The sequence below is a fragment of the Muscardinus avellanarius genome, assembly GCF_963383645.1.
Source record: "Muscardinus avellanarius genome assembly, chromosome: 10".
NCBI classification, from domain to species: Eukaryota; Metazoa; Chordata; class Mammalia; order Rodentia; family Gliridae; genus Muscardinus; species Muscardinus avellanarius.
In genome coordinates this window covers 106,020,665-106,037,861 of record NC_137796.1, presented here as the reverse complement: position 1 = coordinate 106,037,861, position 17,197 = coordinate 106,020,665, and the positions used below count along the sequence as shown (strand labels likewise).

General features: G+C 52.9%; 1 protein-coding gene across 2 annotated transcripts in view; it reads right to left on the bottom strand.

The window, feature by feature from the left end:
• Positions 1-1,902: 1,902 nt before the first annotated feature.
• USP7 (ubiquitin specific peptidase 7) overlaps positions 1,903-17,197 on the bottom strand; it is a gene marked incomplete at both ends in the record, with an annotated part of 60,948 nt that continues 45,653 nt past the window's right edge. For both annotated transcript variants that reach the window (XM_080702815.1, XM_080702816.1), the window contains 20 exons: positions 1,903-2,009; positions 2,158-2,248; positions 2,348-2,419; positions 2,513-2,632; positions 3,431-3,530; positions 4,391-4,491; positions 5,232-5,309; positions 5,402-5,510; positions 5,818-5,885; positions 6,348-6,501; positions 7,244-7,344; positions 8,902-8,969; positions 9,055-9,147; positions 9,810-9,915; positions 10,101-10,202; positions 10,620-10,754; positions 11,214-11,344; positions 11,870-12,014; positions 13,237-13,393; positions 14,866-14,975. In XM_080702815.1, the coding sequence (XP_080558941.1) occupies positions 1,903-2,009; positions 2,158-2,248; positions 2,348-2,419; positions 2,513-2,632; positions 3,431-3,530; positions 4,391-4,491; positions 5,232-5,309; positions 5,402-5,510; positions 5,818-5,885; positions 6,348-6,501; positions 7,244-7,344; positions 8,902-8,969; positions 9,055-9,147; positions 9,810-9,915; positions 10,101-10,202; positions 10,620-10,754; positions 11,214-11,344; positions 11,870-12,014; positions 13,237-13,393; positions 14,866-14,975 (2,148 nt within the window). The remainder of the gene's footprint in view (positions 2,010-2,157; positions 2,249-2,347; positions 2,420-2,512; positions 2,633-3,430; positions 3,531-4,390; positions 4,492-5,231; positions 5,310-5,401; positions 5,511-5,817; positions 5,886-6,347; positions 6,502-7,243; positions 7,345-8,901; positions 8,970-9,054; positions 9,148-9,809; positions 9,916-10,100; positions 10,203-10,619; positions 10,755-11,213; positions 11,345-11,869; positions 12,015-13,236; positions 13,394-14,865; positions 14,976-17,197) is intronic.

The following is a 17,197-nucleotide window of genomic DNA, read 5'->3' as shown; positions in this document are numbered from 1 at the left end:
TGGGCACGCTGACCCGGGCGGCTCCACACTGCAGAGGCGGCGAGTCCTTTCCAGGGAAGTTCCCACGAGGGCCGCGCGGTGCCTTGCGGCCGAGCCTAGGTAACTGCGGACGGGGAGGATGGCGCACGCCGCGTCCCGGCGCCTCCCTGCTCATCTCGGCACGCGGACGGGCTCGCCGGCTTCAGGCCCCTGCCGCCACAGGTGGCCACGTTTTGCAGGTACAGGAGGGCTGCCGTGGCCTGGGGGTTGGAGCCAGCCCCCCCTGCGGCTCCTTCTCTTCCCTTACATTTAAGAAGCCCCACTCACATCTCCTCAGAACCAGTTACATGAACTCAAACTCCTGGTGCTGGACCTGGGGACTGGGAAGGGGAGCACAGCACCCGCCACAGAGGAGGTCGTGTGTCCCAGGGGGAAACGGAGGCGAGTGTCTGAAGACTACAGACCCCAGCCCACACCTAAAAAACACCAGGGCGGCTTCACCCGCCCTGACTGCTCCTCTGCAGGCTGGAGCCAGGGCCCTCTGGCTAGCAGCACCTCCTTACACTTCCAGGTCTGGCTGGTATCCTGCCTTGGACTCAAACTTACCAGACAGAGCCACACCCTGCCACCCAGAAACGCCTCTCAGCACACCTCCTTCGGCTGGGGAAGGGCCTCCCGAGCCTGTGTCCGGGGAGCGCAGAAGCCACCCTGTGCTTCCACGGCACTCACTGAATTACAGATTTTATAGAAAATTTTATTCAACATACAACATTTTCCAGCAAAAAGGCAATATACAGGAAGAGTTGGTGTACACTGCTGCTACAGAAACAAAAAAATACTGGAAAAGGGGGAAAAATAAAGAGTGATTTGCTGATTCTATTTACTGCACTCAAAACTAGACAGGCAGCTGGCATTAGCTCCAAACAAAAGGAAATGAGGCGGGGTGGAAATAAAACCGCACACAATGAGTATGGACATCAGTGAGACCGCCTGCACTCGCCCTCGGCGAGGCCCGGGCGAATTGTACATGTTCATTCATTAAATATACAATTTCATTTTTCCTTTTTATTTTACCCTTTTTACAAAGTCAACAGCTTACTAACCACGAGTGAGCATGCCCTCTTGCTAACAGCTCCCTCCCTGCCGCTCCGTCCGGTCCACTTGGCGGGATTCTCCCTGTAACTCTTTCAAACCTGCTCGTGTCAACTGTGGAGATCGTTGTTAAGTTTGCCAGGGCAGCAGAGTAAACCTTAACTGCATTTCACAACATTTCCAATCGGACAAAAAGACCCCAGAATGTCTGTCAGGACTGTATTCAGTGCATCCGCCTTGCCAACGGGCTGCAGACAGTAGTGGCTGACCGAAGTGAGAGTTTATTAAAAGACCCGGGCAGCTGGAGGCGAGGAACCGAGAAGGCCGACAGCGCACAGGGAGGAGAGAGCGCTATTTATTAGGTTGTGAGTTCTCTGTTTCGCCTTTACAGATGCACAAAAGGTCATTGAAAGTGTAACTGAGGGAAGTGATTCGGACGAGCCTAAACCCCAGCTGCTAGCTGCAGGGCTGGGCTGGCGGGGGCCAGGCAGCCCCCCGGGCAGCAACGCCCGGGACCCAGCCACAGCCCCCGGGCGGCCCGCCTCCTGGGCACCTCTTCTCCCCGTAGGCTGATAGCGCCTTGCAGTGTGGTTACCATAAAATAACTCTCCTTGGCATCCAAGCTTTATAAAAACACCTTCATTTTGCTCAAAAAGGGCAGTCAATAGATACATAGAAGCCAAACTGAACAGCCTCAACAAAATAAAATTAACAGCAGCAAATCCTCTTGCTGGAGACTTCGGCTAGAGCAAACGTGTACCAAAGTTCTACGCTGTTAAAAAGGGGCACACCCACCGCTGTCCCTCGCCTTCAACACACTGGCCAAGGAAGTCAGTTATGGATTTTAATGGCCTTTTCAAGGTAGGTGTAGCGACTCCTCTTCGGGGCTTTGTTGAAGTGGTCCAGCCCCAGCCAAGGCCGGGGATGAGACATGTTACCTGGTGGGAAGGAAGAGCCCATGAGGCCCTCGGGCGGCCAGAGTCCCCCCGACCCCCGCTGCTCACTCACCTGCAGCCCCCCCGCCACAAGCACTGGCCACTGAGGGGCCGCCCACCCTCCCCGGATCCCCAAGGAGAGGGCGCTCACCAGGCTGCGGCTCGAAGTCCTTCAAATTTACTTCATACTCATCTTCGTTGATGTACTGGTGCCGACCCATCATTACAATTGCAAATTTAAACTACAAGACAAAAAGTGAGACTTCCCCGTTATTTCCGCACGCGCACAGCTCCTATCCGGGAGCACAGGCCGGCGGCTCCGCCGCGCAGGGCCAGCGCACCTTTTCGAACTCCTTCTCCTGGACGTCCAGCAGGCTCTGGATCCGCTTCATCACCTCTCGGAAGCGCTCGCCCTGGAAGGGAAAGGACTGTGCGCTCAGGCCCGCCGTCCTCCCCGGGAGAGCCCCAGCCCCACTGCCGGCTCTGACCCACCGCACAACTCTTACCTGGTGTATCCTCAGCAAAAACGGAACTCCAAACGTCCCAAATACCTCTTTGTGGAAGTGGGCCACTGTGATGAGCATCTCGTTTTCCTTATCGATGTCGACCTGGTCCAACGGTATCTCCTGGGGACACGTCAACAGAGCGCAGTCAGCAGGGGCGGGCGGCTGTGTTTAAATCCTCACTTCTACTCCCAGAGGCCAGGTCCGGTCTCTGGGCCGGAGAGCCTGGTCCCTTCACTGTGTCTGTCCCTCCAGGTGAGGAAGGGGCCTCCTCGCAGACCCCACAGCAGCAGGGCCGGCAGGTGGGGCCGCCCTCCTCCTGGTACACTGCGGATCTCCGCTGTCTTGTTACAGTGACGAGGAGCTGCCTACCGCTATCATATTTTTGGCAAAATGTCATGATGAATATAATTAAAATAATGCGAGTTTGGAGCCAGAAGACAATACTTAAATTTTTTCGGGAAAAAAAATAATGTAGTTCTGTAGTTACTACAGAAATGTCCCAACTCTAAAGTTAAGGTGATCCCTAGTTTTTGCTCAGATCTGTTGGTGCTCATTTTAAATTCGTATCAGAGGGCAGACGATGAGCGCCGAGGCGGCGGGGAGGCGAGGATGGGGAGACGTGGAGTTTGGGGAGGCGAGGTGGAAGGCGAGATGGCCGAGTGACAAGGTGACGGAACTCAGGTCCCCAGACTCTACCAGGAAAATGACAGAAATGGGAACTTCGCATTCTATGTCATTTCCTCATAAAAGAACGTTTCCAAAATCTGGAAGAATAAAATTAACCTCGAAGCCCACTTTACTAGTACATGAAGCAAACTCAGGCCACTGTACAGCCTGCGGTGCTCTTCACACAGGCAGCGGAGGGCTGAGCTGCCTGAGGGGCCACCAGTTCTTTCTGGGCCAACAAGGGCCAGTTACCTCTATTCGAAACGTTCGACTCGTCGCAGGAGATAAACATTCTAATAGTTCATCTTCTTGATGCACACCGATAATTTTGTAGCTTACAATTTCTAGCAGCCTGAATGAAGGAAAAACAAGGGCCAACAGTGAAGTACACACGCTTGGGTAAATATAAAATGTCAACACAAACGAATCGTGTTTGGAAAGAAACCACATCAGCCGGTGCAGTGGCACACCTGAAATCCCAGTGGCTGGGAGGCTGAGACAGTTCAAGAATACCCTCTGCAATTTAGCAAGACCCTGTTTTAAAATAAAAAGGGCTGAGGTTGTAGCTCAAATATAAAACACCCCAGGTTCAATTGCAGTACCAAAATCAAAATACCCAATAAAGAAAACATGCCTGTCATGCTACCAAGATATGCCTATCGTTTTCCTTTTTCTCTTTTCTTTTCTTAAATAAGAGATTGGGAAAGTCAGAAAGAAGCAGATGCCTGCGAGCTGGGAGTCCTAGGACGGTGCTGTTGACCTTTCCCACAGGGAATCCAAGGCGAGCTGGCCTTTGCTCACTCCACTTGAGGTGATACTGGCCTCCTTAGCTAAGTGAGTTTACAAGGAGACCGTTCTGAGAGCTTAACTGCCCAGAGGCCACGTGACCTCCGGGCTGGCCCCAAGGCCACGCTGACCACAAGTGGCCTGGGCTTCTGGCGCGCGTTCGGCCTCACCTGGGCTGTCAGCCAAGAGTCCCGAGAGGAGCTCCAGGTTGACCTCAAACCCAATCAAGTCACCCTGCCTCTCAGGGGCTTCTCTATCACTGCAGCTAGTAACACGGTCAGACCAGGAGGGAGGAGGAAATGGCTGAATTAGGAACTCCATCCAGACCCCGGCCGCTCGCTAGTTTCAGGAGGCCTTGGCCCGGGGCTCGTGTGCAGAGTGGGCAGTCCCAGGACCGCTCCCCCCTCAGCCTCGGGAAGCACTTGCCTAAGTCTCCCTGATGCTTTCTCTCCGAGCTCCACGGCCTTTTTACATTCTTCCAACAGGTCCCGGACACACCCGTGCTTGTCTGGATATAGTGTTATTTCCTAAGGAGAGACCGGACATGGCTGTTTAATAAAGGCAACGACTCCTATAATGGACTTGATTGAAGAGGGAGAGAAACTTGGCCTCGTGCAAGCTCTCCAGGCCGGCCTCCTTCCACCCTGCCCATAGCCCCGTGCCGTGGATCCCCTCACGGGAAACATCTGCCCAGCCCCAGGATCAGGCCAGGATGGAGAGGAAATGCCGCCTGGTTGTGGAAGGCTCGCCACACAGCTTCTGGGGAGGCGGTCCCCAGGGGCTCAGCCACAGCCTTTCCAGTTCTCCCCACATCAAGAAAAAAAAGCTAGTGCAGAGAAGGCCTGAGGCCGGCCTTGCGGCTTCAGCCCCATGGAGTCGAAACAGGAGGCGCTTAGGCCTCAGGGCTCCCTCCACACCTAAGGAGCTAGGGGAGAGCAAAGGGGCCCTGGAGGGTGGCGGCTGGCTACACCTCTGCTCCGGCGGCCTGGGTTGCGGCAGCACCGATGTCTGCACACTCCGGCCGGCCGAGCAGGCACCGCCACACCCACCCAAAGCTCCCCACTGCGCAGGAAAGCAGCCGGGTCCCTGGCTCAGCACTGTCGCCACCTGAGGCCCAAGGCTATGGCAGCGGGGCAGGGCACTGCTGGGGCCCCACCAGGCTGCGCCCAGGGGCGAGTGTCTTGAGTTTTAGCTCTCAAGGTCTGGGGGTAGAAACCATAGGCAGGATTCAATGAAAGTCAACGTTCACAGTGGGAAGCAAACTTACCTCTTCCCTAAATTGGCTGTTTAACCATATACACTTAAAACTCCGCCTGTTTTCAAAGTCTGTGATTTTCATCTTCAGCTATTAAGAAAAGAGACACGAGTTGTAGAGATGCTTCCGCAAAAACCCGGGCCTGCTCCTCATTACCCAGTTGCATCAATTTGGACTCGTACCTGCTGATAGTAAAGTTTCTTAGGTTGTCTGGGCTTGAAGAATTGTAGAAGATCTCTTAATGTACCTTCGTAATTATGTCTAAGAGGATTACCTGGGCCATCCCTATAACTACACAAGGAAACAGCATATAAATAAACGGCTTGTTTACTGGCCTAACGCCCGCATCCTGAGTGTGCACACACGCCAGGCACTGGCCTCACACAGGAGATGGGGCTTCGCCTCCACACTCCCGCTCCTGGTCACACAATGCTCCCGAGAGCACGGCACAACCCTGAGCCCGGCCACAGGCGGATGACCCTTCCCCACAGCGAGGCGGTGCCCAGCGGCCTGGCTGCGGTGGGCGCACCGGCGAGCCCCTCTCAAGCCGAGAGGTGTGGAGTGGCAGCTCCCACGACGTGTCCGGGGCCGGCCTTACCCTTGAGACTTGAAGAACTGCAGCAGCATGGGGTCCGTGTTGAGCCTCTGTGCCACTGTCTTTGCGACCTGGAGGTGCCACCGGGGGAAACAGAGGCAAGTGTCGGGTCTCTGGTGAAGAGCTGACTGGCACCCGCTCATAATCCTCGTGGTTAGCACCACGGGAGCATCGTGTCTGATGGGGTAGCTTTTCCATTTTTGGTGTTGGGATCTCTGAACTCCTCTCCCCTATAGTGTATTTTCTGATGATTACTTATTAATGGTGTTAAACACCTGGCACGCTGTAAGTGAGGCCGTCCCAGACTTATGCCAGGACAGAGATTTCAGGGGACAATACCCTGGTTGCTGGGGCGGTGGATGGGCGTGGGGTGCACACAGCCCCGGCTCCCAGGCAGCTTTAGCCCGAGGGGTCTACCAGACAACTGACTTGAACCCTGCTTATGAAGCAAAGCCATCAGAAAGCTTCTCTGACATCAGGGAAGTTAACGGGTCCTTCTGGTGTGGAAAAGAGGGAGTGCAGTTATTCAATACCTGAAAATAATTCATTCTGTTTGATAAGGTAACCACAAATCCAGGGTCATTGGGGATTGTTTTATCACAAAAGATGACATCAACGCGGTGGTAGAGGTCTCTAAAATATTCTTTTGCGGTAGGCAATTCACTGTTGTCATTCTCGGGGTCATCCCTGGGGAGAAAAAGCACGCAGACTGAATTAAGTCCTGGCCCGCGGTGGCTGGTGAAAAGGCCCCCTCAGCAGGCGGCGGTGACCAAGAGGTTCGCGATCATGAAAGCCCCACCAGAAGCGGGGCCCAAGCAGCTGCCGGTGCCACTCTAACTAGAGCAACAGGAGAGGCTGGTTCCCAAGAGCAGCACACAGCCAGTGCCTCCTGCGCAGAGCCAGCCGAGGTGCAGCACCAGCACCAGGGCCTCGGCCGGGGTCAGCCTTTGCTCGCTGTGAAGCGGCTCTGGCCACTGTGCGCCTCAGACCACAGGCCTGAGTGGGTCCACAGCTCACTCCAGACAGACCGGAGAGCTAACGGAGCAGGTGCATTCGAAGGAATTTTAACTTCAAATGTTTTAAGGGAAGAAAAATAACTCAAAAAGACTTGCCCTATTTTTTTATTCTTTATTTTCAAACAGGGTCTAAGTTGTGGAGGGGCTCACTAAGTAGCGGAGGCTGTCGGGACTGTGATTCTCCTGTCTCAGCCCCCCAAATGCTGAGATTACAAGCGTGCTGCACCACACCCAGCTCTCAAAAATAATTTTTATACACTACTAACTGCTATCAAGATCACTGTGGACATCTTTAGGAAGTGCAAGAGCATTGCTACTGTCAACACTCAGCGGCGTCCAACAATTCCTGTCTCTAAAACTGTCCACACACTTCTGACAGTAGAAGGAAGCGAGGGGAAGCCAAAGGCACCTACTTCTGGAACACTATGATGTCGCCGTCCATCAGCTCATCCAGGGCTTTATCAAGAGACACGTCATAGTCCTGAATTCTCTCTGTTAAATTCGGTTTAACTTCCTAGAGTAAAAAAGATATAAAATAGTTTCATTGCAAATTTTAATTCTAATGTTTAAAATGGCCATACTATTTTATCGATACCCAAGCCTACTCATCTACTTTTTGTGTGTGTGTGTGTGGTACTGAGGGTGGAGCCCAGGGGCTTTTCTACCTCTGGGCTATACTCCCAGATCTATTTCCTATTTTATATTTTATTTGGAAACAGGGTCTCACTAAATTGCTGAGAGCCTCACTAAGTAGCTGAGTCTGGCCTTGAACCTACGCGATCTTCCTGTCTCAGCCTCCAAGAGCTGGGATTGTAAGTGTGCGCCACCACAACCAGCTCTTTTGGCCTTTTGAAAGAGATAGGGTCTCCCTGTGCTGCTCAAAGTGGCCCTAAACGCCTCAGCCCAAGAGACCCCTAGTAATTGAGACTTTCATTACTAATACTACTGCTCTGCTCAGCGCACATTTTTTGGGGGGGTCTGGGGGTGGAGCCCAGGGGCTTTCTAACTCTGGGCTACAACCCCAGACCTATTTTATAATTTACTTGGAAACAGGGTCTCAGTGAGTTGCTGAAAATCTAAGTAGCTGAGGTTGGCTTTGAACCTACACAATCCTCCTGTCCCAGCCTCCCAAGTGCTGGGATTACAACCGTGCACCACCACACCCAGCTCCTAGCTCACACTTTTTTTTTTTTTTGTGGTGGTGGTACTGGGGTTCCTGGAAGCCCTTCTACCTCCGGGCTACACTCCCAGACCTATTTTATATTTTTATTTGGAAACAGGGTCTCCTAAGCCAGCGCGCACGGCTGGCTTCGAACCTGCGCGATCCTCCTGTCTCTGCCTCCCAAGTGCGGGGATTACAAGCGTGCGCCACCACGCCCGGCTAGCTCACACTTTTAATAAGTTATGCCAGTGGGAAAAACAAGCAAACGTTTCTAGTAATCACTGATCCCACATAGTTAAAAATCACATATTTAAGAATGTGTAGTCAGGTGTGGTGGCACCTGTCTGCAATCCCAGGACTTCGGAGGCTGAGACAGGAGGATTACAGAATCAAGGACAACCTCAAGAAGTAGTGAGACGCTCATCAATCTAGGGAGACCTTGTCTCCAAATTAAATAAATAAATAAATAAATAAATAAATAAATAAATAAATCCAGGCGTGGTGGCACACGCTTGTAATCCTAGTACTTGAGAGGCTGAGACAGGATGATCACAGGTGTGCAGCCAGCCTCAGCTACTTAATGAGGTCCTCTGTGACTTAGTAAGACCTTGTCTCAAAATAAAGAGTAAAGAAAAGGGGCTGGGGATAGAGCTTAGAGGTAGAATGCCTCTGGGTTCAATCCCCAGTACCATAAATAAATAAAGGCTAGGGGCGTAGATTGGATGTAGCCTGCCCCTGGATTTCACTCTCCAGCACCACCATACATACATACATACAAAATAAAAATTTGTAATTCCCAAGACTACCACCAGAGGCCCTGAGTTAACGTAATCAAGAAACAAAGGGCCAGAAAAACAAATATCCCAACTATTGAGCACACATTGATTATGAAAGAGAAATGATGCAAACCTCATAGAGGATAAGGCTAGTGTCTTGGATAAACCCTGCTCTGTCACACATAACTGGGAGCAAGTCACCTAGGATAAAGAAAAGATATTTTAACCCAAGGTTGTAGTAAACCGAGCAAAATCTACTTAGTGGGCAGGTGCAGCCAGGACTTACGTATTTTACAGGATATGGGTGTGTAGATGTGCCCACAGTAATTCAAGCTCCGTGTTTTAGGATCATACATCTTCAGAAACAACATTACATCGTCTACAAGTTGATGAACAGGCCATTAGACTCTTAGCAGAAAAGTTAGTAAAAAGCAAAGAACTACGTGAGCCTCGCAGTTCAGCGACATCGGAATGGCAGCGGATGCCCTGGAGGTTCCAGGGTCAGAAGAGGCGCGCCAGGAGACCGGGCTACTCCGTTAGAGACCCAGCACCGACCAGCTGGGTGAGTATCACTGCTGTGGGGCTTTGGCCTAAAGGCCGTGACTATGCCAAAGGCACCAACCTGCAACTTCACTGCAAGGGTCAGCTTGTTTGTAAAGCTGAGGCGGAACACAGCCACCCATCCGAGGAGACTGTTAACGTTAGAGCAGCAATGGCCACCAGGCCAAATGCCCAGAGACTAAAATACTTACTACCTGACCCCAACAGACACCTGTGACCCTGCCCTATCTGATCTGAGAAGGAGGCGAGCAGGATGCGGGCAAGAGCCAGGCCTGGCCACTCGCTCCGCCGCTGCCGGCCCTGGCCTCATGGACCGCCTGCAGCGAGCCCCAGGTGATTCCATCAAGAAGCGCTGGACAGGAGCCGGGCGCGCCGCGGGGCCAGCCGCCAGACCTCTGCGGGAGGAGGGCCCGCCCTGTGCCCAGAGCGACCCAGGACCCAGCTCTGCCATCTACCCGTGGGGCACTGCGTGGCACTTACGGTCTTTATCAAATTTGGGTAATGTTGCTCCACTAGCAGCCAGCTCGGGGTCAACAGTTTCCAGGAATATTGTCCAAGGGTTTTCATTATCACTCAGTTCAATCATCTATTTCCAAAAGAGATGCTGATTTTAGATGCGGCTACTCACTTAGGTCAGCGTGAAATCTACACTTAAGCACCGCAGGCAAGGTCCGGTTCTACTGAGCAGGGCAGGGGCCACACAGTGTGCCAACCGCGGCGACAAAGCCTCCCCCGCGCCCACACCAGACCCCCAGCACCAACGATACTTACTGTTTTATTGCCGTCGGCTTCGTTATCTAGCATCGCGGGTCGCTTGGTTCCATTACTCCGTGCTTGCATGGGCCATAGTCGAATCTGATCTTGTGGAAATCCCTGAAAGAAAATGAGAAGTTAACGAAGGCAAAAACAACTACATATTTCAATATCAACTTAATGAACTGGTAATTAAAAGGAAAAAATAGTAACAACTCCTCGCCCTGATCTGGACAGCTCTGACCCCTTCCTTAGGGTGACTAGCATCCGAGGCTCGGGCACCCACTTCACGGCTGGCGGCGGTGGGGCGGGCAGCGCTCGCAGGCCCGCCTCTATAGGGATTCTCCGGGACGCCAGCACACGGGCAGAGACGTGCTCTGGAAGCCCGTGGCGCTCCTGCCCAGTCAGGAGCCCTTTCTTGCCCTCCGTGCTCTACAGGAGCCGAGTCTCGCCACTCCTCTGCGGTGCCTGCACCCGGACGCCAAGCCCCCAAGCAGTCGGGAAGAGTGAGAAGCGATCGGGGAGGCCGGCACGCACCATGGTCTGGGAGAGGCTCTGAACGAACTCGGAGAGGGAGGCGCTCTTGAGGACCTTGAACACCGTGTGCTTCACCTTCTCCTCGTCGTACATGTCGTTCCCCTGGTGGCCGCAGAACTGGTCCTCTGCGACGATCTGAAACGGCACGGGAGCACAGAAGAGACCTTGGAGCTGACACAGCACAAGGTGGCTGCTAAGCACATGCTTAAGCCAAGCTCTGCTCCCAAAGAACCTTCAGAACACCAAGCACGGGAGCCTTGAGCCTGCCACTCAGTCCAGCATCCAGAAAACACGCTCCCATCCCAGTGCGCTCAACCGTGCGACTCCTCCCTGGGCCCCAGCCACACCGACTATGCCTGCCGGTGGGCCTCCTCCAGACCGGCCTCCTCGGTTCTGAGGCCCTCTGTGGCCTGCGTCTCTGTTCACACCTCAGCCCTTATCCCTGAACTGGATGCACATTCCAGAAGTGGCCTGAGCGAAGGGGCTTTGCAACGCTCCGGACAGAGGCCAAGTGCGGGCCAGCGCCTGTGCGGCTCCCTCTCCCTGGCCATGGGGACCCCGCCCTGGGGACCAGAAGGCCGAGGGGGAGCTGACCTGCACTTGCATATAGAGGTGGGCTTCCTGCCGCTCCTTCCGCTTCTGGGCCTCGATCCTCTTCTCTTCTTGCAATCGCTCCACCAACTGCTGAGGGATATCGTGGTCTGTGACGGCCTGTAAAACTTCACCTGCAGGACAGACACATCCTCATTCACCTGGGTGCCGACCTGACCCTCCTCTCACCAGGTCCTGATTCTCGGCCACTAAAAGTCATCTACTAAAGTGAAATAACTTGGTACCCGATCCCAAGAGTTTTGCGATGTGAAATAGGTCTAATTAGCAGAGAAGGCATTGGACAGGAAACAGCTTGGCCCACTGCTCTCTGCTGCATATTGATTATATTTTAATTAATTAATTAATTAATTTGGTGGTACTGGGGTTCCTGGAAATCCGTCTACCTCCTGGCTACAGTCCCAGACCTATTTTTTTTTTAATTTTTGGAAACAGGGTCTCTTAAGCCAGCGCGGCTGACTTCAAACCTGTGTGATCCTCCTGTCTCCGCCTCCCAAGCGCGGTGATTACAAGCATGGGCCACCACGCCTGGCACTGATTATATTTTATTGGCATAAAATACCATGGGGGTTGAGGGATTCATGGCACAGCTGGGTGAGTTCCTCACAGTAGAGAAAAGAGCAGACACCAAGCGCACTCACTCAGTTTCGACTCCCTGATGTACACCAGCATGTAAGCGTTAGTGCAGTGTCGGACAGAGAGGTCGTCGTCATGACCCCCGTAGTTGTGCTCGATTGCTTCTTCTTTAGTGCACCTGGACACCACGTCGTCATCAAATTTACACCACTGCAAGGAAAGCAGCCAGACATCAGGGCCAAGCGGCAGGCACTACGGACCAGGGGGGCATGCGGGCACCGCCTCCAGCCTCAGACAAGGTGCCCTGGGCATCTGCCCACCTCAGTTGACACTCGGTGCCGCCGAGCACTACTATCCGCCAAATAACAATTTTTATTTTTTTGGTGGTCATGGGGGTGGAAACCAGAGGCTTTCTGCCTCTGGGCTATACTCCCAGACCTTATTTTTATATTTTATTTGAAAACAGGGTCTTACTAGGTTGCTGAGAGCCTCACTAAGTAGCTGAGGCTGGCTTCGAACCTGTGCGATCCTCCTGTTTCAGCCTCCCAAGCGCAGGGATTACAAGCGTGCGCCACCACACCCGGCCCAATAGCAATTTTTATAATCAACTCAAATAGCCCACTTCCCACATAGGTTTAATCCGCTGACAGCAACACCTCTGTAGAACTGTGGCACATGCCCATAATCCCAGGACAGGAGGACTGTGCATTTGAAGTTAGCCTCAGCAATATAGTGAGGCTGTCAGCAATTTAACAAAATTAAAAATTAAAAATAGGGCTGGGGTGTATTTCAGAGGTAGAATGCCCCTGGGTTCAATCCACAGTAACACACACACACTGCCATAAGCACACCTATCTCAAATGGCAAACATTTCCTGCCGTGCCTTTATAACCCTGTAGGGGCATTTTGTTCTCCCCCATGGCATAACCCAGGACTTAGAAAGCCGACCCGGCTCGTACCTAAGCAGTATCTATTATCTTCCAGTGCCTTATCTTGGAGCCACTTTAAAAGTCAAATGCCAGGGGAAAGGTGGTCGACCCTTGCAGTTACTTGCTGGCCCTGCAGCCTTAGACACAAGTTCTGACCCTCATCTGCCAGGCAGTAAAGCCCTCGGGGCTCGCAGGGTCACAGAGATGACAGGAGGAGGTCCATGCCACCGTGCCCCGCTCAGGCCCATGGCTTAAGGCGTGTGCAGCTGAAAACTGCGAAAGGATTCTGTGAGGTCCAAGGGTCCGTTACTAACAGAAGTGCCATCCCTACCTTTAAAGTAGAGGCAGTTAAATAAACTGGAAAACAGCACTTTGTACAGGAGACCACTACACGGACCCAACAGGGGCCAGGCGTCCTCGCCTACCAAGCTCACAAAGCAGAAACGCAAGGGCACCCGGCAGCTGGCTTTCCTGATGGGCATCGCCCGGGGCCCCACACTTGCCTTGCCATCCCCTTTGGGGTTGAGATACACCACATAATGTCCGCCATGGTTATCTCCACTGTGCACCAGGACTGCATGCAGAATATAATTCGCAGGGTCCTTAGGATCGGTTTTCTGCAAAAACTCATCAAGTGGTAACTGCTCTGGAAACTCAAACCTGTTAAAACAAAACCAACACTTAAAAATGAAACCACCACTCATTTATACACACCTTTCAGCTTTATTTATTAAGGCCTTTTTAATTAATGACTACTTTTCTTTAGTGAAGAAAAATGAATTTGACTCAGAGGCAATCTGAACTACCACTGAGGCAGCCCCCTACTTATGAGAAAATGGGTCAGCTCTTCAGGTCAACATAAAGACTGTGCGCTGTCGTCATGCATCTTTACGGGGCACACGACGGCAGAGGCATACACGCACATACCGCGCGTTTAGCCCTCCCCGCTGAGGCTGCATTTGGCCCAAATACCCGTGAGACACCAGAGTCTCAAGTCCAAGGACCTAACGGACAGTCAGTTGTGTGATAAGCTCACACTGACCTTCTCATGAGTACCCGAGTCTGAAGACCCAGGAGCTAGACTACCGAGGACAGCTGACCCGGAGAAGCATGGGAAAGCCCGAGAAGACAGACAGGAAACAGGACGCCCTGGCTCCACCTTCCGCAGGCACCTACCCTGGGCCCTGCCCCGCAAGCGCTAGCTCCACACTGTGGGATCTAGCTGACCGAATCTCATCACCAGGGTGAGAGAGGCAGGGAGGATGAGGAGGCAGGGCAGGCCCAAGGGGAGGACAGATCGGGTGCACAGGGCTGGCTCCGCTCTCGGACCCAGCACCACCACCTCCGAGAGCCGCAGCCCTGTGTGGCCAAATGTCCTGAGTTGTAGAACAAAGCCAGAAATCTGGACATTTGTGTGAGATCTCATGATTTCTTAAACACTGACAACAAATTCCAACAACAGAAACAAAAACACGGGGAGGGTGGAACTAAACATAGCAGTGGTGATACTGGTCTAGGGCCACCCGGCGGAGAGGGGGAGGGCTACCGGGGACAGGCTCTCACACACACCATAGAAAAGCGTGTGAGCAGGCCAAGGACCAGTGGGTCACACTCCCCAGTGTGAAGGGTGCCTGACCACCCTCTACCCTGCGCAAAGCTGGTGCTCAAGCGAATCAGGGGAAATCTTGGTATCCTCAATGAGATAAAGAGGTCTGCATTATCTCCCTCCATCATTATCACTCTTACACCTGTTACCTGAAGAATCTGGAAAACTAGGGCACGCATCCAAGTACTTCCGGGCTGCTGAAAATTCTAGCACATTCTAGAAGGTAACCACCAACGGAGAGATTACAGAATATCAGGGAATGCACTAGTCTGTGGTAATATCTACATTGTGGCAAAATCCAACTTCTTAGAGATGCCAGCAAGTGCCAATCCGTATAAAACAGGAATAACCTTCATCCTTAGAGACTTTAGTCTGCCACGCAGAGGCCTGGGGCCAGGGAAGCACCCTGGGAGGGGGCTGCCAGCTGGAGGCCGCAGCCCAAAGGCAGAAGAGCATGAGAGACCCAGAGACAGCTGAAAACACAGACACAGCGCGCCCCGGCCGCTTACACCCCGCTGCAGACTACCTGTCATTGATCTTGATATTTTGGTCCGTCTGAGGGTCATACATAAATCTCATCAGTTGCAGATGTAACACTGGTGGCAACGTTAGGAATTTCACACCTTTTTCTGCTTCCTGAACAGAGAGAAGAAACACAAGCTTAGTTCACCTCTACTCTGTTCTTTTCGCAGGACTGAAGACTGAACTCAGGGGCGCTCTACCACTGAGATATAACCCCCAGCTTTTATTTTTTGTGTGTGGTACTGGGGATGAAAGCCAGGGGCATTCCACCTCTGAGCTACACCCCAGTCCTATTTTGTTCTTTTATTTTGAAGCAGGCTCTCAATAAGTTGCTGAGGGCCTAAGTTGTTGAGGCTGGCTTTGAACCTGTGACCTTCCTGTCTTAGCTTCCCAAGTGCTGATATTGCAAGCGTGCACATGTTTGGCTCCGGTGTTTGCTTCACTGTCCTGGCTGGCCATGAATCCACAGTCCTCCTACTTTAACCTGCTGGGGTGCTGGGCCACTGCCATGTACCACGGCGCCTGCCCCCACTATTTCTTGAAGCAGTAAGATTCAGTACTGTTTCAGCACCACTGAACATGTTTGGGGACTTGGGTTGGGGACAGGCAAGGAAGTTTAGCTATCATATTAGGGTGCTTTTAAACTGTCTGTTTTGGCCAGGTGTGGTGGCGCGTGCTTGTAATCCCCGTGCTTGTGAGGCGGAGACAGGAGGATCGCGCTGGTTCTGAGCCAGCCTCGCTGTTTCCAAGTAAAAAAATATAAAATAGGTCTGGGAGTGTAGCCCGGAGGTAAAGGGGCTTCCAGGAACCCAGTACCACCACAAAAATAAATAAATAAATTAATTAATTAAAATGTCTGTTTTGGTCTACACCAGGTCTCTGCCGTACAGTGTGGGAGATTACATTCTGGCTTGGCTGCCCAGCAATGGGGGAGGGTTGATGAAAACAGCCATTTGCTGCCATAGTGCATAGCAATTAAGCACTCTGAAAAATATGGAGAACCACAGAAAAATTGTTACGTGGAAAAGCAGAAAATTATGGTAACGGTTACGTTAGATTAGGTATGCTCCTGGAAGCCCTGCTCAGAACAAGTGAAATGAACACAGGGTGGCTGGCAGGATCGCGAGAACAGCCTGACTCCCCAGTCCCTCCCATCACGCACGCTGCTGCGCCCTGCGCTCCAGGCCACCCAGCAGGCCCCTCCCCAGGGAGGGCCAGCCTCTGCAGCCAGAGCACACCCACCTCAAGGAGGGTCCAGCTGGAGAGACGCCATGGCCCGCGGCTGCCCTCCACCTCCATCTATCCTGCTCCCCTCGCCCAGGTCTCCTTGGTCCTCACTAGACTGAGGTGAGACCTTGACACTTAGCCTGTGGGCAGGCAGGGCCCTCGTGGCTTGTCTGACACCGCTGAATTTCCAAATCAGATCTTTCTTCAGGCTGTAAACCCCTATCTCCAAGAAAGGCCAGAGACCTGGAGGCCCTGAGGCTCTGACATGACACACCTATTTGGCAACGTTCTTTGGTGTACAGGAGTGACCCTGGTCCACACGGAGGAGTGGCCTGAGAGACCAGCCTGCATCTCCACCACTGGCCCCCCCCCAGCTGTATCTACTGCTCACCTGGCCCCCAGAACAACTCCTGTGAGCTAACAAATACTCTGCACACCCAACTGGCAAAGCTCTAATATCTGCACACTTTGCTATTTACAACTCAGCGCCCTGGGTGGGCTGGTCTAGCGGGAGAGCGGATGTGTTCCCTGCTCCAAAACGGAGACCACCAACACCATAAGGGTGCAACTGGCCCATCTGAAAAGCCTTAATCATAACATAATTTGAGCCAATGAGTCCAGTTTATAAGGCTGCAGAATAAGACCCGGGGTGGTTGGCTGCAGGAGCCGGGCCTCTCAGCAGACTGGCCGGCCAATGGTCCAGGAAACTCACAGCTCCAGCAGAGGGCCAGAGCCCTGTGGGACCATGGGCCTAAGAAGGACTCTTACCCTAGAAGCTGCAACCTTCAGAAAACTAGATGCATTAAAAGGGGAGTCCTGGGGTAAATAAGAGAGTCCAAATGACTAGGAAACTGTGTGACCAGGACACCACCACCACGGAACAGGATATTGGTAAAGAAAACCTCTGCAGGCCCCTGGTGATCCCCCACCTCCCGGAGGACGTCCGTAGTCAACATGGCGCTGCACTCCAGCTCATGCCCCCTCGGCCGGACCACATTGTGGAGACAGAAACTCCACGCTCTAGACAGCGGAGTGTGCAGAGGGGCCGGAGCACCTCGTGTCACAATGGGGATGGGGCAGAGGGGAGGGCAGCGGGCCGCTGCAGGGCC